Consider the following 22,935-nt stretch of genomic DNA (forward strand, 5'->3'; position numbering starts at 1 on the left):
TATGCTTCTTGTTGTGAAATGCTCTTTTATTTTATCTTAAACCTAAAGAAGAGATAATAAGTTATACAAGATGCAACATTTTGTTTGCTATAAGTTATCCCAGAAACATCACTATTATATAGCTTTACAATATTGGATTTTTATTTTATTAACTATTCTCACAGTTTTATTTTTAATTTTTTTGTGTGATATTTTAAGTTTGTAAGTAGACTTGACAGTTAGATTTTTTTATTATTATTTCACTGCAATATAATCTTTACAAAAATAACTGCCCAGTTGTTAAGTATTTAAATAATTTTTTATTTTATTTTTATTGGTACTCATTTATTTAAAATAATATAAATATTTAAATAATAATATAATAAGAGTTTTGTTCTTTGTATTTATTAAATTTGTTCTAGTTATTTTTACTCTTTGTACAATTTTTATGCATTTCATTGTATTTTTCATTTGAAATTATGTTTTGGTCCTTTGTACAAATTATTATTATTTTCGGTGTTTATCTTTGTCCAGTTTATAAAAAGAAAAGATCTTTTACTGTACAGTACAGTAGAGTAGACATAAGAATATATTTACTTTTTGCAATAATAGTGTGTTTTTTTTAACTAATTTTTGTTATGAAACAAAATCCAACAATTTCAATATTTAAATGTCATTTTCTAATTATAATTCTTAATAAACCGTAATAATTTACTGATATGAATTACTTTAATGATTCAATTAGTTTTTTTTTTTTTTTTTAATTTTAATATGAGCAGCATCAATAATTCATAAAAAGGTGGTGTCAAAAATGACTTTTTTTTTAAAATAGTAATTTTAGATCAAAAATAAAGCAACAATATAAAATCTAGTACATTATTGTGGTATCAAACAATGATTTTATGTCCTTCTTCTAGTTTTTACTGTTAAGCATTAAATAATGAAAATTCAACAATAAGCAATAATACATATAAAAGTTAACAAATAAATAAATAATTCCTACTGGATTCTTGCTACACATATCTATTTTAATTATTACAAGTACTTTGATGATTAAAATTGCAATTGTTTAAAAAATTGAAAAGTGGTGTTAAAATTAATTTTTATGCTCTTTTTATGCTGTTTAAATTTTTTTAAGCCATCTTCGTCCAGTTTAATAAAAGAAGAGATCTTTTATTGTACGGTACAGTAGAGTAGACATAAGAATCTATTTACTTTTTTTTTAATAATAGTATTTTTTTTAACCAATTTTTATTATGAAACAAACTCCAACAATTACAATTTTTCAAACATGTGATGCCTGTCGTGGGTATACAATTTCCAATCTAGCAGTGAAAACCGCATTATTCTAACTTTAATAGTTTTTGAGAAAAAAAATTCTTGAAGCTTTAATAATAGAACTTTTTCATGATTTCTCATTTTTAGAAATAGAAAATGTCATTTTATAATTTTTTCATTTTATTTACTTGATAATTAATCAACACTAATAAAATAGATCATTTTTGAAAAATTTAAAAATTCCAAAACTCTTTTTTTCAAGCTTCCGAAATTTTTTTTAAATGAATTTTACTCTTTTCGCTAATTTTGACATAATTCCAGTTTTATAATGAAGAAAGCTTTGCTGCTTCCTTCATTAGGCGTGGTTAATGTATAGTGGAATTATGAATGTTCATTTTGGCCAATATTGAATGAATAAAAACAATAACGTTTCCAGGAAATGATGTACAAATCGTTGAATGTAAATTTAGATTTTATTAAGCATAATTTGTAAATTAGANTAATTTTTCTTTTTAACAAAATGATTATCTTTCAGAAAATCCAAAAATTATATCATTTTCATCATTGGTTCAAAAATTGGCCTTGGTGCTAAAAATTGATCATAAAATAACATCGTTTTTACTCCCCAAAAATAGGTAAACATTGACTTTGTTTTTCTTTTTTTAATATTAATTTTTATTTTATTTTTTAATCTCCAGAATGTCTTGAGAAATAATATCTTTTTACTTTTTTCCTATCACTTTCCATTATTTTTCTAAAATTTTTTTAAAAATCTCGGGTTGGAGGTAAAGTTCTGTCGTATTTTAAAGACAATATTTGAATTCTTTTATAAAAATATCTGTTTAATATTAATCAATTATATATGCTCCGTTATTTGTTACATCCTGTTGCCATCTTTCAGGTAACCTGTGAATTCCTGTTTTGCCGAAGTTCTCGTCCTTGGAGTTAAAATAGTCAGCAACTGCCTTAAACACTTTCAAAAGACTTAAATTTTTTCCTGTTAGATACTTTTGCAGAGATCTGAACAGGTAATAATCAGATGGTGCAATGTCAGGTGAATACGGTGGGTGACTGAGGATTTCCCATCCTTAGCTTCCTTCAATTTTTGTAGTGTCACCATTGCAGTATGCGGGCGAACGCTAGTCGTGGTGGAACAGTATTCCTTTTTTGGACGCTAATGCTGGCCTTTTTTCTTTGATAGCTGCATTAAATTTATCCAGCTGATTGCAGTTCTTTTCGTTGGTGGATACTTGGTTTTGGAACTGTTGCTGATGATGTTCCTGGTTAGCAGTAAGATTTTTTTTTCTTAATATTCTCGTAAAGAATCCACTTTTCATCTCCAGCAACCAGTCTGTCCAAAAACGGCTCCACATTGTGTCTAATCAGATGTTATGAACACATTCTTACACGATCAGACAAATTCTTTTCTGTTAATTCATGTGGAACCCAAACACTTTGCTTTAACTCAAACCCAAGAGATTTAATGTGATCTCCAACAGTTGTATGAAGAATGCCAAACTCTTCTGCAATTTCTCGACTTGTTAAATGTGGATTATTTTCCAACATGGGTCGCAAAACATCATTATCGATTTTGGATGGTCGTCCAGATCGATCACTTTCTTTGAGGCTCAGATCCCCGGAACGAAATTTGCTAAACCATCTTTGACAAGTACGAATATTTACAGCATCTTTTCCAAATACTGCTTATAAATTTTTACATGCAACCGATGTGTTGCTTCCTTTTTGGAATTCATATAAAATGCAGTGTCGTAAATGCACTTTATCTACTGACATGTTTTTCACTTTAAATATCACAAGTAAATGATGAACGGTAAAAAAGGGCACCTTTTATATTATACAGTGCTTTATACCTGCAATTTTTAAATTTCAAGGTTCAATTATTGCTCTTTTCAGGGTGCGTACAGACTCCTTATATTCCTTAGAAACTCCTTAGATTATTGCGTTGCGTAAACAAACTTACTAAGTCTGCTGATGAATTTGTTGTCCAAGCAGGGAAACTAAATGATATGACTTAGCTGTCAAAATCTAATAGTTTTAGAAAAACTTCCAAGGAAAAAAAAATGAATTGCAAGAGTTAGAAGAAAAAAATAACAGCAAATAATTTTCATTTTACATGTTACAAGCAAACTTAATAATTAACTGTGAAAGGTTTTTTTTTTTTTTTTTTTTTATTTNGGTATTTTTTTTTTTTGTATAAAATGCCTTAGATTTACTTATGTATTCAAATTTAAAAATATAAAATTGGTAGGTTTTTATGTTAATCTGTAACATATGTACTTTAACAAGGTTTATTAAAATAGTATTTGAAACTTGAAAATGTATTTTTAACAAGATTTATTAAAATATTTGAAACTTGAAAATTTATTTTAACAAGGTTTATTAAAATATTTGAAACTCGAAAATGTATTTATTTATGTGTAAAAGTGATAACTTTATTTATTTTTTTTTTTTATGAAGTTTGACGAAGTCAAAATTTATTTCAAAAGGTCTAGAAAAAATAAGCAAAATATACATTTTTGAAAGTCCCTTATAATAACTGCTTTTTAATTGAAAAAAAAAATCTTTCGCCAGAAAATCTTTTCGCCTATATTTTAAAATACAACAGCCGGATTAATGTACCGTTAAAGAAAATCAGATGGTCGGTATGGGAGACAAGAGTATTAGCGCTATGCGAACTCGGCTCACCGGCAGGCACGTGTTTTATAAATGAATACCTTTTGTCGAAGTTCAAGTCAAGAGAGCATTAAATGCCACCGTAAGCTAAAGCTTTACCATTCTATACTTGAAGAGCTCCGAAGGGATCAGGCCCGCCAGCAGAACTCTACAGCTCCAATGCCAACTAGAAATGATGCCAATTTAGTCTCTCCAATATCTGACGATAAAGTCGCTGGATCTGACGATTGTCGCAGCCAGATTTTCAAACAGGTTCTGAATCTTATCGATACTCATCCTGCACGTCATGGTCGTTTTTTGGACCTGGATAACACCATTCAAAACACCGAATCGTCTAAGTTAGACGCGCTCCTTCGAGCAGCTGATCTGGCTATGGCGTTACCTAAGAAAAATGGCCGTACAGGAGCAGAGACCCGGAAGAGCGATGGGCGCAGAAAGTTTGGTGTAAAACCCACACATAAACCAAAGTCCAATAAAAAGATGAAAAGAGAAAGGTGCCTAAATCTACAGAAACTCTACCAGAGGTCTAGAAGGAGGTGCTTTGAAGAAATTATATCTCCAACTTCATGTGACTCAATACGAGATGAGGATGGCTTTTTAAAATTTTGGAGAAATGTGTTGACAAATAAAAAGACTGGAGACTTTAATCCGCAGCCATTAATCCTTGTCGTTAATGAACCTAAAGAGATCTTTACTGAACCAATATTGACTAAGGAAATTGACCTCGACCCAATCTCCTATTCAGACGTGGATGGTGTAACTCTACAGTATCTTAAGAAACTAAAAAGACACGACATCGCCAAAATACTGAATATTTTCTTGTTGTGTGGTGACATACCGCGAAGACTTGCCGAAACTAAAACAATCTTTTCGCCCAAATTATAGAACGCAGTCGAGCCGGGTGGCGACTTTACACATTGTCGACTCCCGGGCACTTCTTTGGCACCGTATTTTGAAATTCGCCAATGTTACATTCGCCAAGTCCGGTTTCAAATTTTCTCGCGAAAATCTTCGAATATTAATTCGCGCATGTTTCACTTGCGACATACGATTTAAAAAACGCATGAGTGAACATGAGGTGTGAATAAATTTAGCTGCTTTAAAAGTTTTTGTGTATTATCATTCTCTTTTTATTCGGACTTCCTGAAACACATATTTATTTCTTACTTTTTTATTTCCTTTTTAGGATAAAGTTTTGTTGTGGGTGTAGGATATATGAGTAGGGTATAGCTTTTTAATTATTTTTATAAATTTATTGCAAATAATTTATGGTGTCTTTGCCAAGTATGTGGACACAATATTCAATAATGCAGCAGGGTTTTGTACCTTATTGTTTAGTTTTTAAAACCTTTAATTTAAGTAACTACACAATTTATGAGTTTTAAGCATTTTCATTTTATATACGTGTAATGATGAGGAGATTGTTGCTGTCAGCTTTATACATGAATTTATTCTTTTTTACTTTTCTGACATTGATATCTATGATTAAATTTGATGTAATGATTCCCATTTGCAGTGCGAATAATATTTGCTTCCAAACAATTGTACTTAGATTTGACACTTTTTTGTAAATGTTATGTCCCAAACGATAAATTCCTTCATACGTATTAGCCAACTCCACAGCTTTGGTAGCCAAGACTTAAAAATTTGTAGCAGTTAAAGTATATTTATGAGGTGAACACAATTTTGATTAAAGAAAACTTTTTATGATTTGTAAAATAAAAATATAATGTAAACAGTAAGCATCAACTTTGACATTCTCATATCATAACTCATATCATATAAGGACAATCTGTTTATTTATTTCTGATTCATTAAAGACAAGATATTGAGTCAAATAAGAGAATCTTAACAATTTTTAAATTTAATAATTTACTTTAAATAAAGAAAGTAGTTTTAAAGCAATATGGTTGAAAGGCTGAGGACTTACACTTTTCTAAAAAAAATTAATCGATGTTATGATAATAAAACAAAACTCTTGCGATCAGTTATCTCAGCAAAAGTAAGATTTTTATTATCAAATAAGAAACAATTATTACCATTCTGCAAGGAACAAATAAAATAAAATAGGTCATACAGTTTTCAGACACACAGACTGCATGACAATCTAAGAATAAATGTTTGAACTTTTAAAGCAAATTACATACAATAAAAGCTATTGTGTGAAAAAAAATTAAAAAACAAGTTGTTACAAATGAGACTATTATATGATTCCAGCAACTAAAAAATTCTTTTGGAATTTTAAAGACTAATGAATACTATTAAATAATAACAGAAAAGTTTTCTGTGTCTCTTTTGTCTCATTTTTGAAGCAGAATATAAATTAAAATACACATCTCACTTTTTCTGATCCTGCTTTTCTCTGAATCGTTCTTATTAAAATAGATGAATCGTGTTAAATTACGTTACCTTAAGTTAGTAAATGTGTTTTCGCACTTAGGAGGAAAAAAAGGCCTAATTTTAGATTGACAATAAATGTAATAATTTTCATAGTATTTTTTCCATATCTTATTTAGAAGCCCAAAAATTGAATAAAAAAATTATAAAATATATAGACCAATTGTTGAGTTATAGAATCTAATAAGCTAAAGTTGTTATAAAATTATGAATAAAAAGTTACAAGATGGATAAGTTATGAAATTAATGAAGCATAGAATGAAAGGATAAATATATATAGCAAAATATATGATAAAATTAATTAGGAAACAATTAAAACGAAGGTGAGTAATTTCAGATATATACAAATAATAGTGATAGAAGCAAGAAAAATGGAAAATATCGGAATTTTCCCTGACAAACTTAAGAAACATTAAAAAAAGTTGAGCAGCCACAACTTTAAGTTTTAATAAATATGATTTGATGTTATAAAAAATAAATTAACTATACGAAAATAGTAGTGAATATGTCATAGATTTGTTTCTTTATGTCATGGCTTTACTAAAAATATTTTTTCTCCTTGTTTTCATAATAGCACGCATTTTACAGAAAATATTTGAACAAATTTAATGAAAATATTTTCAAATTTTTTTAAGGACTCTCTTATGAAGAAAATATTGTCAATCAAAAGTTGTTCAGTATAAAATATATGCAATTTTTTTAAGATATTGTAAGCATTTTGAAGAATACATATTTTTTCCAAAATAGAAACAATTGAAAACACATGGTAAAAATGAAGGAAATAAAAATAATTATTTTTCAAACTGCGTAAATTTTTTTTAATACTTTTATCTTCAAAAATATGTACACTTAATAATGTGATGATTTATATAGGGGATTATTTTTTTAAACTTTGTTTATTAATTAAGATATTCAAAAGAAATTGATTATTCTGAAGATATAAATATTTTATTACTCCAGATTTTTATTTAATTTACAAGAATAGTTTCTATTTGAAAATTTTTTTAACCGAAATATGTATGTAATTAACTGAAATAATTGTGTGTATGTAACTTTTTCTTTATAGAAGGACGAAGTATTTTGATCTCGTTATTTGAATTTTTCTAGTCTTAAACGAGGATAAAATTTTAACTTAATTCAACAAGCAACTTTTAAAAATATCCATGAGCGCGAAGATTCGTTTATGACTTTTGCGAGTGCTGTATTGCGGCGAGCGTAGGGTTGCCTCTGAGTCAGGGTTACTAGATAAGGCGGTGAAACAGTTGACAAATAAAACCGCGGCGAGTGGAGGTGCCCGGGAGTCGACAATGTGTAAAGTCGCAGCCGGGTGAGTTCACACCGATCTGTATCTCATCAATTTGGCTCCATGTCTTCCGCAGAATAATTGCCAAGAGGCTCACCAACAAATATAATCTACAATGCGAGCAGCGGGGGTCCTTGCTTACAGATGGTATTGCACAAAACGTAGCACTTTTGGACTTTGTCCTGAGGACGGCAACAACTAAACTCAAACGAACCCACCTAGCCTCACTGAACCTAAGAGAAGCATTCAACTCTGTCAGTCAAGGTGCCTTAATATCAATCTTAAGGCACCTAAAGTTGGATCAGACATTTGTCGATTACGTCAGCAGGTTGTATGACAATGCCAACACCAGATCACCCATCTTGTGATGTTATGAAAGGTGATCCTCTGTCTAGTGTTTTTTTTTAATTTAGTGATTGATGAATTAATAATTTAAATAAAGAAATTAATCGGAATCCAATAGGATGATGTTGGGATCTCCATATCATCCCATGCTGACGATATTGCACTATTTGCTTCATCAAAGACAGGGCTACAAACTGCCTTTGACACATTACCTCAAGTCATGCAATCTTTTCGTGAATCCCAATAAGTCATTTACCCTTTCCCTTATCCCTGATGGGAAAAACAAGAAAATTAAATTACGTGAAGAAAAGTTTATAGCCGGAGGTGACCCCATGAAGTCGATAACAGCCAACGAATAGACTTTTCAATACCTAGGTTTTACTTTTTCTAAGTCTGGAATCATGGCCACTTCACCCCTCGATGAGATTAAAAGCATGCTGAATGCGATTAAAGAATCACCCCTGGAGCCTCAGCAGAAGATTTTTGGAGTTAGAAACTTTGAAATTCCACGTTTCCTCCAGAAATTGGTTTTGTCTCGGCCGCATACTAAGACCTTAAAGAAGGCGACGTATATGTAAGAGCGTTCACGCGGCACATACTAAAACTTCCTCACGACTGCCTGAACGCCTACATACGCCCTGCAGTAAAAGACAGCGGACTTGGACTAATGTCCTATAGGTTGGCTATTCCGGGAACTAGAGCCTTTAGACTTGATAGTTTATGGAAAGATCTCGGCTTTGATGCCAAAAAGTCAACCCTGATTAGTGACTATATTGAAAATCAGACTCACCTGGTCCGGAGGCTCTATACGGGTCAACACCACTCACTGGTATCGAAGATTGCCCTACATGCATCGAATGATGGAAAAGCGCTAAAGACCTCCGCATCAGTCCCTCAACAACGCTGCTGGCAATAGGTTTTTGTCAGGGAAGGATCACATATGGGTTACTAAACTGAGAATCAACGCTCTGTCCACGCTTGCAAGATCTTTACGTGGGCGAGTTGGCGTCAAGCTCTGCAGCGCAGGGTGTGACAAAAAAGAAACCCTGGGCCATATTCTTCAAGTGTGTCCCAGGACACATGGCAAAAGAGTTGCAAGGCATAACGCCATCGCTAAGTATAATAAAAGAGCAATCGAGAAGCATGACATAGAGATTCATGAAGAGCCGCTTCTCGCTGGAACCTCTGGACTTCGAAAGCCAGACGTGGTCTGCAGATATGGGGACCTGGCCGTGGTGATTGATGTCCAGGTGTTGTCAGACCATGCAGATCTTCACGAGGCGAACGCCAAAAAGGCAGAATATTATACCAACAACCTTGGGTTGCTAGAAACAATCAAAACAACGTATGATGTGGAGTGTGTGCAAGTGATAGCAGTAACCCTCAACTGGTGGGGCATTTGGACCATTGAGAGCATTAAGAACTTATTAGACCTGAAACTCATAGCAAAAAGGGATATCACAGTCATATCAACAAGAACACTGATAGGGGAGCTCGCTACTTGTCGACTGTTTATAACGTCGATAAGTTGCGAGTACTCACTCGTCTTCATGCTTGGAGTACAATTTCGGAATAATGAACTTGTATACTCGGGGGCGAAATTGTCTATGAGATACTACCTATTAGTGAATACCAATTAGTCTACCGATTAGCGCCATAACATTTGTATTGGTTGTGGTGTTATATTTTTTTACTTTTGTATTATGCCTTTTCTTTCCCTTGAGATGCTCAATTTGATTTTTGTTATTGTCTATGCAATTCCAAGTTAAATACCTTGAAAAATGTTTTTTTTTTATTGTTAAAAAAACAAGCCATGCAATAGTTTATCATTCTCATGTATACACTAGATATTGACTATCAAGAGATTTGAATTATAAATTTTATATCTAATTAGCTTTTACATTTTATTCAAATAAAATCTTAAACTTGTAGATCTTGTGTACAGTAATTAATGCTGTAAAAATAAATTTACTGTGTATTGCTAAATATTATTGTTATTTTGTTTGAAGATATGAAAGTATGTAAGAATGCATAAAAACTCAGTTTCAATTAAAAGTATGATGCATTCGAGCAAATTTTAACTACAGTGATGAATATGTTTTCAAATTCTGAAGTTTATTTTGTATAATGAAATGTTTTTAAGTGGTATTAAAATCAACTTCACGATCACAAGTAATGGTGATTACTTTGTTTTCACTTGTAAATTTTTTTTTATTGTCTATGCGATTCCAAGTCCACCTTGAAAAATGTTTTTTATTGTTAAAAAAAACAAGCCATGCAATAGTTTATCATTATCATGTATACACTAGTACACTTAAACTTGTAAATCTTTTGTACAGTTTTTAATGTTCTAAAAATAAATTTACTGTGTATTGCTAAATATTAGCAAAAATAGTTTTATCTCATCAAGTATTTAAATACCAAGTTTTAGGAGTACTGTAAAGTAGGAGTAAAATTAGGTTACAAATGAAAGATATTTCCGTTTTTTCTATAGAAAAATGAATAAGTTATTTTTTCAACATATAGCTTAAAGACGTTTTTCATATATTTTCGCATAAGTTTGAAATATTAGTTGAAATAAATGTTTTGTTTCTAATATTGAATCTATGAAATCTCATTCCCTTTCTCCCAAATCTTACCATCTACAAATACAAAAAAAAAAACTTATTTCTTTTTGTAATACCTATACTTTTCTTGTTCAACTTTAATCTTTTAAAATAAACACTTGTGACATTACTTCAATGCATTAAGTTAATTTTTTGGCCTTTAAATAGGTTTTTCATTTAACAAAAATGTTTGAAACTCATAATTCCTATCATTCTCTCACTCATAGCGATTCAAAATGTTTTTGATCATAACATTATAATTTGGGTCGACTCATTGAACTGGTTTTAGGAGCATGTTGTGATAAAACTGAAAAATAAATTTCATTAAATTAGGATAAATTCTTCAGTACTTTAAAAAAAAAGGAAGGAAAAAAAAACTGAATAAGCTAGTTAGTTAAGTGTTAAGATGAAACTTTCATTTACATTGTTTTCTAATGACACTTTCATTAAGTTAATTTATTTTCTAAATATCTATATTAATAAGTGTTTTCATTTCCTCTAATGGGATAGTTAAAGAATATATAATTTTTTATTTATGGGTATAGAGCTTAGAAGCAACTAATGCTTATTTTCTCATTCCTTCTATCATTCCCTCATTTAGAGAGAATAACACTTTTGTAATTTATGAAGTTATGGTGTTCTAATAAGTTTCTAATTTTCTGTCATGAAATAGTTTATGTATATATAAATTGTTATATTAATCTATGGGTATTTCTATTTATGGGTATTAACTTTAAAACTAAATAGTGATATTTTTTCTCCTATAAACATTATCTCACTGCAAGAAAATGACTTTTTTTTGGGTTATATTCTAAGATTTTTAAAGACTAATTTAAAAAAATTATTATTATTTTTTGCTTATTATTTTTTAGAACAGTTAAGGACTGAAATAAAATATATTCTTTAAAAATATTGTTTTAAACATATTTATAACTAAAATTATTATTCCATCACCATGTTATTATTCATTCTCTTTAATGAAAACTTATAATAGTTATAATATTTTTTTTTAAATATTAATTATATTTTTAATATTTTTGTATATAATAATTTTATTTATTAATGTATTTTGTAAATATTTTTTAAATATTAATGAAATTTTAATTATTTTTATTAAATATTAATTATATTTTATGAACGCCATGTTTGTCTAGAACCTTCTCCCATATCTTTTTACAAAAAGTTAGAAATTTCTAACTCACTTTTTTTTATCATTTTATAGAAATAACCTATTTGTAGAGAATGACCCATATTGACAAATAACTCAAAATTACAAAACTTAAGTTTATTTGTTTGACACAGAATTTTAAATGAAACATATTTTAATACTTTTTTCATTATTTTGTAAAAATGTAAGTAAATATTACATTTAGCATTTAAATAATTAATGGTTATGAATTACTGCATGAAACACCGGTGTCTTTTTCTGCATTAAAGGTAAAATCTTCCAAACATGACTTAGAGGTTGGGCCGCACCAAAGAGCAGGGCACATCGACCAAGGTCTATTGTACCCAAACTCTAAATCATGATTAACAAGAAAGCCTTATAGCTGAAATGAAGTTCAGGAACGTCTTGCAATTCCAAGGCCTTAATGCAATGTTGCCTTAAATGCTCAAATCTTTAAGCAGAATAGACCTCACAATCACAAAAAAGAATCACATGAAGTATCTTCTTCAGGAAGGTCAACCTCGACAAAGAGAATTAGATTCAATACCCATTATGTAGGGTACAGTGTCCATGGAGAAGACCAAAGACCTTCCTCTAACTGTTCCTGTTTAGCTGAAGGGGCTCTTTTTGGCATACACTAGGACAGTCACGATTCATCTCTTTAGCTTGTCTCTGACCATCCGAGTTGTGCCATTGCGTATGGACAATTTTGCCATAGAGCTTTAATACAGAAGCCCTGAATGACGTGGGAGAAATACCCAAGGCTTGTTCAGGGCCCCAGAAAATCGCACTAGAGCCAGCCCATGCTGCTTCATTGGCCAGCTTATTTCCAATAATGCCCATTTGTCCAGGTATCGAATATAGGTATGCCTTGTTATGAGCAGAGAGATCACGGAGGACTGAGAAGCACTCCCACACTAGTGAAATTGCACCTTGATGATCATAGAAGAGCAGCCTGACTGTCAGAACGGATGTTGATAGGCATATTTTGATATCCCCTGTCTAAGCTATCTTGCAACACAGGATAATTCCATAGACCTCAGCCTGAAAAACAGTGGCATAACTACCTAAAGGAAAGTGAAGTTTGATACCATCATTGGAGCCATAAATTCCTGCCCCTGATTGAAGATCAACCATCAGTGTACCATGTTAGACATTAGTAGTATAGGCGGCACTACAGCGTACAGCGGGGGGTCCCTATTCCTGACGTCATCACGGAAAGTCAAGGGGTGCTTATTTCTGCNTCGAGAGCAGCTGTGGCAGTGGTACTGAGACAGCTTAACAGGGCTGTGCAGACCATTCTTTGTAGTCTGTTAAGACTAGACCACCGGACTATTGCGTCAACACGGTTTACAACAATTATTCATTAGTATTGAAATTTCTTTAATTTACAAAATTAATTATTGAATGAAAAAAAAGTTTCAAGCTACTTTTTTTTAATTTATATTTCAGTACAATTATAATTCTGATAATATAACAACAGATTTTTTTTCGAAAATATTAGATTGTTTATCATATTTAAGGAATACTGAGATATATTTTTGCTTGCAATTAGAGAGCCTGAATATATATATGTATATATATAAAGCGACACAAGTGTCCATTCTGAGTGAGTCAAGGAGTTAATTTAAGTTAAAGTGAGTGAGTGATAGTCCAAAAAAGAAATAATACAAATAAAATTATTTGCTAGTTTCGTTTTATTTAGCTGAATAATTTACAATAATTTATACATTTCAATTCAACAACGTAAGTATATTTACATCAATAACTTGTTGATACTGACTAGAATTAAATTGAAGTACAATTGAATTGCGAAGTATTCACAATTAAAAATATTACATTCATGAATATTGCAAAATAACAAGTCTTTTTTTAAAACTCTTTGAAGAAATTTATGTGCTGCTTAAATTATTATATTTACAATTGTTTTAACTGTTGTAAAAATGTTTTACATCCTAAAAATCCAATAGCTCCTATAATTTGAAATACGGAACGTAGATAGAATTATATTGTGGTGGTTGTGGAAGTATAGACACGAACATTTGTTTAAATGATAATGTTTTTCTTTAAAGTACTGATTTTTTTCTTCTTCTGTAAACCAAGAATCAATTGAATTTCAGTGTAATGAACAAGAACGTTATGCTCTCAACCAGTTTTTCCCAATTTTTTTTCAGCCTTGAAACTTTAAACGATCAACCTTCTTTTGTTGGAACCCTGACTTTTGAAAAACGTTCATTAGTAGGTGTAAATAAGCAAAAGGAAAAAGAATTCAAATTAGTTCAGAAACATTTAAAGTGAAAGGAATTCTTTCATCAAGTTTCAAAATTAGGTTTTATGTTATACAGTTAAACTGCAAGTCAGCAAAGGCTATGTGAATTAAATTTTTCATTGTTTCATCAAGTCTCAAAATTGGTTTTATGTTATGCAGTTGAATCGAAATTCCGCAGAGGCTATGTGTTTTCTTGCATAAGTCTAGTAGCTTTGCTGTTTAAGAAATGCTGATTTAAAAAAAAAACTTATGAATTGTGAGGAAGGTTATCAAAGAAAAATAATTCTTTATTCTAAATTTAATTTAATTTTATTTAAATATTAATTTAAAAAAAATTTTGTTTTCTTTTAGTATCGTTTAGTAATTTATTCAATGTATAGTTATTGGAAAAAAAATTTAGTTTTTTAATTTTTCTATTTTATTGCAATTTTATGTAAATATTTTCATAAAAATAACCTTAATATTAAATAAATATTGGATTAGTGATTAGATACAAACATATTACAGGTTTCAAAAAATCATTACCGGTTAAAAAAAAAAATTCCCAACTCACAGAACACCATTTGGGAACTGCTGCACTTACGCAGTGATATTTAGAGGCATTTATTATCAAGAGTCTGGAAAAGAAAATTAAGAAATTTGATTATGTATGAAGTCCAAAAATGTATTAACTGCTATTCATAAGAGAAGTAATCTCTTTATAATAAATCTTGGCGAAGAATAAAGAATCACTAGAAGAAGAAATAAAGCTATCTGAATCGAACTGAACTACAAATTCATTGTATTGTGCGTTCTAGTGAATGCAATAAGTTCGAAACTGTATATTCTTTCAACACTTGAACATGTCGCACAGAAGTTTTTCCATTGATGTATTTCCAATGGTTCGATGAAAAAACATACTTTCGATGCGCTCTGATGGCACGTAGCGTAGAGATGGTAGCATCAATAGCAGACGACCAAATCTGTAAAATGAATGTTTTATTAAGTATGAATCACAATGAAATGAGCTGAACAGAGTGGATATTAAATTTCATGAGGTGTTTATAAAGCCTGGTAACATATTATGTACTGGACGAAACAGAAAAAAAATTATGTTTTTTCAGCAAAAAAAAAATGTGGCTTCAAATGCCACATAAGGAAGGGGAAGTAAAAAACATCAAAACCTGTTTGATTGTCGAAGGACACGGAGAAGAGTTTAAAGAAGATTATTCGAAACTCCTCAAAGTTTCATATGGTATTTTTTTATAACCCTCGACTCAATTTTGAGTTTACGATAACCAGTGTTTAACGCTGTAGCCTTATAATTTTGAATCTAAAGCAGAAGACAAGGGAACTCCTGGATCAAGTATTGGGAGAAATTTGTCATCATAGAGAACTTTTTGATTAAACTAACCCACATTTGCTTTACATGAAGAGGCAACCTGTTAATCTGACGGCAAGGGGACTCTAACACATGATCCGTCTACCTCTTAGGATATTTTACATCAGCACTGTGGTCGGGGTGAGCCACCGCTGGTATTCAAACATGAGTCATCTCATTAGGAGGTTAGCGCTCTGTCATCTGAGAAACCACGTCTCTTTATTTGGCATTTTATTTTATAACAGTCGTTGGAACAAACGTCTCAATTTTCAGTTTACTCTACCATTGTTCAACTCTGTTGCGTCATAATTTTGAACCCAATCCAGAAGACATGGGAACTCCTAGATCAAGTATTGGGAGAAATTTGCCTTTGAGGAGAAATTTTTGATAGAACTAACCCACATTTACGTTAGATGGAGAGGAAAACCTCTCAAACGTCCCTCATCTAACCTAACGCCAAGGGGATTCTTACCCATTATCCCTCCATCACTTAGGATGTTTGACGTCAGCATTGTGGTTGGTGCGAGCCGGGAACAGAATTTGTATCAACCAGCCACCGCTGGAATTCGAACCTGGGGCACCTCATTGGGAGGCAAGTGCTCTATTCCTTGGCCCACCATGCCTCTTAATTTGGCATTTGATGTTTTGCATACTGTTATCATTAATTGTTAGATTTTAAAAGTTTTTTTTTCTTAGCTTGAATTCCGATTTCGGGTCCTAGTTTTAACAATATGTGTAATTTTTATACTTCATTTTCACGAGGCTTTTAAAAATATACATTTAAGGCTGTGATTATGAGTCACCCTGTTTATGATGAGGGCATCGTTTAATGTACATTAAATTTTCTTATATGTGATGTCAGCAAGTTAATCTTTAAAAAAAATAGTCTCAAAAATGATTTTAAAAATATGCAAAATTGTTATTATTTACCGAAATGGATGAGTTGGATGTTGAGTCTTTACATGTTGCTGTAGCATCAGCTGGGCTTGATCTTGTAAACCCTCCACTTGGTGGGCATCCTTTAAACCCCGAGCGTCTAAAAACAACATTAATATTTATGTACAATTTTATAATAAGAACTTTATGAAATTTTAATATAAAATAGTGTCTGGGCTCAGAGTTGTCCTAAAATGTCTAAAGCACCTAGATTTTAACTTTTGCCTTAATGTTCATAAAATTTGGACATTTCTCATAAAATCAATAATTAATTATGAATAAAATACATAATAAAACTAAAATATAAATTCTACTGACGCTGAACAATACTTTCAGGTCTGGATAAAGTGCAAGTAAATATTTTACCCTCAAATAATTTTGGATGCTTCTCGGGTATTAATCAAAATTTAATTTTGTGTTTGGATTTCTTATGATGTTAAGTTAACTGAAATGAATACCATTTTATCAAAATCTATGGTATTTAAATGATATAAAAATGTACTAAATCCTTCTTGAAAGTCCTAAAATTTTGTTAAGTGAAGTTTCAGAATTTCTTTTTCTAGCCCTGAAAATGATTTACACTGTGGGGAGCAATTTTATTTTCTAATGCTGAGATCTTTCAATATATCTTAGATACTTTTGTTTGCCTGTTTTTAAATGTGCAGTCTGTTTCTCTTTCCAAACTACATTTTTTTTAAATGACATTTGTAGTCTATTTTTTGCCGACATGTACAAGTTTAAAAATAGACTACAAATGTCATTTTAAAAAAATCAACAGTTTTAGGCGCAAAACTAATTTCAGAATTGAAAACCCCACACCCGAATTAGGCCAGACAGTACATATTTGTGTAAATGCAACAAAAAATTAGTTCTGCAGTTGTATCTACAAATAGATAACCATACCAAATGTTTAGTTTTGTTAATGGTTTAAGTTGAAGAATACTGCACAGATATTGTAACACTTTTTTTTTAAAGAAAAGGTATGAAGCTTTTGCTTTATTTTTTTTTCTTAAAGAAAACTTACCAGCTTTAAAGAGAGCAATAGCTTTGAGGCATGCGAATTCGGCAGGGTCCACCCCCACAGATTTGAACCTGGCCAATGCTTCCTGCAATGTCCGTACGTCAGCTAAAGTCAGAGCTGCTTTACCGTTGGGAAGTCCAGCATTTAAATGCTCTGTTGGTGTGAAAAGATTACTGGATTCCATAGGCATGCACCATTGAATTGCACATAGCAGAAACAATTCTGCCCACGATTCTTCCAACAGGATGACCTAAAAATAAAGTATCTATTGACTAAATTTAAAAGAAAAACCAGCATTGATTTAAATGAACCTTATGAAATGAAATGAATTAAGAAGAAGAAAAAAAACAAAGTAAAACAAAAGAAATTTTTTTTAAAGTGAAATAAAGTAAGTTTTTACCTCATAAGAGAACTGAAAGGAATACCACAACAGGAGAATCCGAAAAAACAGAAAATAATATCCTTAAGATCAAAAAGGAAAAGCACTAAAAAGAATTAAAGTAGAAGCATTACCATGCAGTCAGTGCGGGAGCAGTTTCTGCGGTTGTTGGTAAATTACCACTGTGTCCTCCCTAACGAAGCTGCCATGTATGTCAGTGCCACTACTTTAATGTCGTTTTAGTGTTTTTTCTTTCTTATCTTTATTATATATTTCCTGTTACAAACTTTTCGACTTCTGTATTCCCCAGGTATTACTTATGTATTTCATTTACTGTTATTATTTTTCTGTTTTCTTCTGTCGTGGTAATCCCTTCAGTTCTCTTATGAGATAATAACTTATTTTGTTTTATTTCAGTTTAAAATTTTTTCTTCAAATATTCTTCCAATTGTGACATCAGCAGCGTGGCGCTGTCACAACTTGAAATTATGTATTTTATACTTTTTCTCATCAACTTTCATTAGCGTCGCATTTGTATCTTACCTGATCTCTGAATGGTAGATTTGCAAACGAAGGTAGATTTTTGGCCCATTTCACAGCCATAAAAAGCAGCCTTGCTGACGTCTCATATATTGTTTCTTGGCCAGGTGGTGGACAACTAAAAACAGGACCCACATCTTGCGGACTTACTCCGGAATAGTTGACCGCTGGTCCGCTGTGCCCAACCATTGTAATCCCTTGCCTTTGTTCCATCATCTCTTCTCTGGTCATATCTGCCATGTGTCCATCAAGGGCTGAAAATAATAAGTTATTTAGTCTTCCTTCCTAAAACTTCCGAATTCTGCAATTAGCATATTAAAGATAAGTATCGATTTATGTTGAACCAAATAAATGCGATTTGAGTGAATTTGAGAAATTCAACTTGAGATTGTTAATACACCGGGGAGACTCTTGCGAAAAATATTTTTCGTGTTAAAAACCGTTTTATTTATAGATTTAGCAAAATAAATATTGAAAGCAAGCGAGCTCTTTGCCCTTTCTCAATATATTTTTAGTTGGATACGTGATTCTCATATTATGAGTTCGCTAGTTACAGCTAAGAGATTCGATTTACAAAAGGGTTAATTTTTATAATAAGTTTTTTTTTTTTTTTGTATCAATCAGTTTCTTGCCTATAAATTGTTTATTTCACTCATTTTCCTTTTAAAAAAATTCGGAATTGTTTTTCAGTCAATGAATTATAGTTTATAATAATAAACTTTTCAGAATTTTGTGTTTTTATAAATTATAACATGCTGTTGTCGCTTTAAAAAGTAAAGGAAAATGGATTAATTTAAATAAAATTTTTAATAAAGAATAAAATTTTTACATTACAAGATTGACTTAATTTGTTTTCTAAAAGTGAATAAAGATTTGCAAAATTAATTATAGATGAACGAAAAAATACTGGAAATTGCAGTTTGTTGCTTTCTGTTCGAGAAGTCTTTAATTATCATTTTCAAGTTTAGGTACAAGGGTCCTCGATAGATGGTGCTGCACACTGGAAAAATGTTTTCTCTTGAATTTTAGATCATTCTAACTGCAATAAATGCGTGAGCTTGTTTTAATTTTGTCCCCTGTCTGAGTCCCATTATTGCTGCAAATATTAGTTACCTTAAAAAACAATTCTGCAATTATCAGCGCCATCTCTTGACAAACTTTGTAACCAATTTTAAATAACTTGATTAAGAGAAAATATCAAACTTCTTGGTGAAAACAGCAGCAAACCGAACACATCTCTCTCTCTTTTCATTTTACCTTTATTAGTTTTTGAAATCGCAGGTAATTTTCAAAACATTCGGTATCTATTACCATATATTTGTCACAAATTTGTTCATGCTTACATTTAATCTTAACGTTTTCCTATCAGTTTGTAAACAGGATTCTTATTCCGTTATTCTTGAATTGATTTTTCAAATAATCGGTTATTTTTGGGATACTCAGTTCAAGTACCTACATGAGATTATACCCGAAAAGAAAATATTTGTCTCAAAGTATGAAGGTTTGTACTCGCAGGGACAGTCAATTTCAATTAGACCTCTAGCACTGCTGCAGTTTTTAATGACTTGGTCTAAAATTTAAAAGCCCTTAGTTTAGCAGGTCTACGGACGAGGGTGCCAAATTTAATCAATTTCGGAAATGGAGCGGAAGAATAACTTGCTCAGTTGAAAAATACTACTTTTTTTTAAATTAGAAATATGGCAAAAATTAAGTAGTTAATTTATTTGTTGAACAGTTTAAAAAAAGTGAATTAAAAAGTCTGAATTCAGTTATTTTACAATTAATGGCTAATAATAAAAGATTTCCACAATCGCGTTTGCAAATGTTTCAATCCTTAAAGCATGTTAGTAATAACATTTTATCTGTCTTATGATAATAGTAACTCATGATGAGGAAGATTAAGACGTTATTGTCCATTTTTTTTTTCGATTACATTTTTAAATTATTTCTTTTACAAGCGCAATTTTATAAATCTTAGAATCATTTTTTAAACTATTTCAACACGTTTGAAAAATAATAATTCAATCATTGTTAAAATATTAATTAATTTTAAAAATACACTGAAATTGCAAGGAAAATGACCCATCTCACCCTGTGTGAGCGAGGACGGATGTGACATGACTGTATATGACACAACTGTAAAACTATAGTTTTATAACTGAAGTCTGGTGTTATCTTTCAAACCATATTCTTGTAGATGATTTATATTTTTCACTATGCATTGTTAATTATTTGCCAATCATTTAAAACTAAGTTGTATTTCTATTTAACTTCCTAAAACCCAGCGTCCAATATAGTGAACATTATTCGGTATAATTTAATCGCTTAAAAAGTAACATCTTATGTTTTTTTTCTGTTTGTATGCCTTTACAAAGTGATCGTTTGCCGTGGTAGTCCTGTGGTTAGAGAATTGAACTCCGGTCCGCAGGCACGGGTTCGATCCTCCGACTCCACTAAAACCCACCGACTACATGCGATATACGCGCTCACAAAATTTGTGGAATCGGAAGTCCTGTAGTTGGTCGCTGAGCAGTACAAGGATATGGAGAAAATTCCCTCCCTCTTCAGATCCATGTCCAAATTGAAAAAGTGGCCTCATGAGTAAGTGATGCTGCCATCTATCCGTGGGGTTCTGAACGAAAGGAGCACATTCCGGATTAATTCGCAAGGTTAATTGCTGACGAACTGGATTTTTCCAAGTGTCATTAGAGACAACAACAAGCGATTGTTTATGTAAAAATAAAATTTCTTTTACTCAAGTAGGTCTGAATTTTTAATTACAAAGAAAATTGTTACCAACGGTAAGAAATTTGATTCAAGCAAACTTGTGCAAAATTTTATGGCAAATAAATACAATAGTACCTTCCAATAAAAGACTCCCGGGACTAGACGTTTTTTCCCTTATTCTTTACGTAATTTAATTCAAAATTTAGATTAATATTTTACAGTTAACTTTCTTATGTATAACTGCTCACCACAAATAGTCATACAAATAACGTTAGCCTATGCTTAAATATGTCTGACCAACTATTTGATTTTTTGACTTGTAGCCTCCGGTTCGCCGAAACTTCTTTTGTCTTTTCCTGCATTAATGTCTTGTTCTAACAGAACTATTAAATACTACAAATCAATATTTCTGTTTTTTAAGAATGGTATTTAATTAGTAATCCATATTTTTTTTTATTCCTTTTCTATCGTTTGGCCCATTTCTTGCTTATTTTTTATTTATTCCGAATTTCTTTCTTAAATCTCTTAAATTAAGTTTTCCAATTTCTATTAGATTATTTGCGTCAACTTTTTCTTGTAATATTATTATTTTTCTATTTAAAACAATGATACATTGCATGTAAAACTGACACCATGCATATAACTACACTAATCCATCCATCATCACAGCTGAAACAAGAACTGAAAATGGTAAAATAAAAATTTTCTATACACTTTGGAATGTTCCTTTGAATTAACAACTCATCATTATCAAAGGATAGTCCAGTGATTTATCTCATTGACTCCTGTTACCATCAATGGATGGTGATTTCTATAGCAATGGGAGCTGTACTTTTTCCCTCAGCTAAACTTCCGGGATATTATATCCGGTCTACTCTATAGCAATTTGGCTATGCTATGAACGCAATAATACCACAAACCAGGAATAAACATTTTATCGAAATCAAGTATCCAAATTAGCTATTTCTTTGAAAATTCGGTAATCATGTCTCTTTTATTTAAAAAAAATAAAAGTCTGATTTATCTTAAATGATATTACTTCAATATTTACCATGATCAAATAATAGAATAAATGCTTTATGAAGCGTAAAAAAATTCAGTTTTTATTCCTGTTTCCTTACATGTTTTTTTTAAAAACAAAATCAAATGTTCAAAAATATAACCCCGACGGATTATCAACAATAAGCTAGTATTGAGATTAGGGACATTTTTTCGTTCTATTTCCGGGCGTTTGTTTATGTCTATTTCTGTACTGAAATCATCCACACCATCAAAACAGCTCTTGGGCCGTAATGCCCTTCCATGATTAATAAAAAATTTCTGAAAGCGAAATTCCTTTTGATTGTTCCTCAGCTTACTGTTTTTTCCTAATGTACTATTCTCCTCTTCTGTACTCTAGAGCAACCGGTATCAAAAGAAAGAGATAAACATGTTAATCAAGTATATTTAAATTTTTATTTTGTATTTCTCCATCTCCATATTATTTTCTGAAACATTTTTTAGCAGAGAATATCCCTTAAATAGAGAGTACCTTATCAAGTGGTAAAGGCTCCGGTACAAGCGGATCAGGTTCATTATAATTCTCCTTTAAACAGATAGCGTACCTTATTTGGAAATGTCCCTTATTAGAGGTACTTCTTTATCTTATTAAGAATCTAATGGATTTATTTCCTAGCGAAAATGTTAGGAAATAAACTGTAAAAAAAATCTACAATATGTAAAAAAAGGCCAAAAATCAAAAGTTATTATTTTTAATGTAATAATCAAAAAAATTAAAAAATAATATTTTGATTGAAATATAAAACTAAAAAAAACTTTTTTAGAGCATTTATGAGTTTAGTTTCTTTTAAACTACATATTTTTAGGTAAAAATCACATTTTCTGCCATTATTTGAAGCTCAATGGAAGAAATGAAATAATAAACATTGAAGCA

General features: G+C 30.9%; 1 protein-coding gene across 2 annotated transcripts in view; it reads right to left on the reverse strand.

The window, feature by feature from the left end:
* Positions 1-14,374: 14,374 nt before the first annotated feature.
* Positions 14,375-22,935, reverse strand: part of LOC107443149 (photoreceptor-specific nuclear receptor) — a 58,540-nt gene continuing 49,979 nt past the window's right edge. The window contains exons 5-8 of one of the 2 annotated variants that reach the window (XM_016056922.3): positions 18,279-18,529; positions 17,360-17,606; positions 16,330-16,435; positions 14,375-15,001 (exon numbers count right to left, since the gene is read on the reverse strand). In XM_016056922.3, coding sequence (XP_015912408.1) covers positions 14,869-15,001; positions 16,330-16,435; positions 17,360-17,606; positions 18,279-18,529 — 737 coding nt within the window. In that variant the 3' untranslated portion in view covers positions 14,375-14,868. The remainder of the gene's footprint in view (positions 15,002-16,329; positions 16,436-17,359; positions 17,607-18,278; positions 18,530-22,935) is intronic. The other variant, XM_016056932.3, reaches the window with a different exon arrangement.

This window comes from Parasteatoda tepidariorum, chromosome 7 (assembly GCF_043381705.1).
Source record: "Parasteatoda tepidariorum isolate YZ-2023 chromosome 7, CAS_Ptep_4.0, whole genome shotgun sequence".
Lineage (NCBI taxonomy): Eukaryota > Metazoa > Arthropoda > Arachnida > Araneae > Theridiidae > Parasteatoda > Parasteatoda tepidariorum.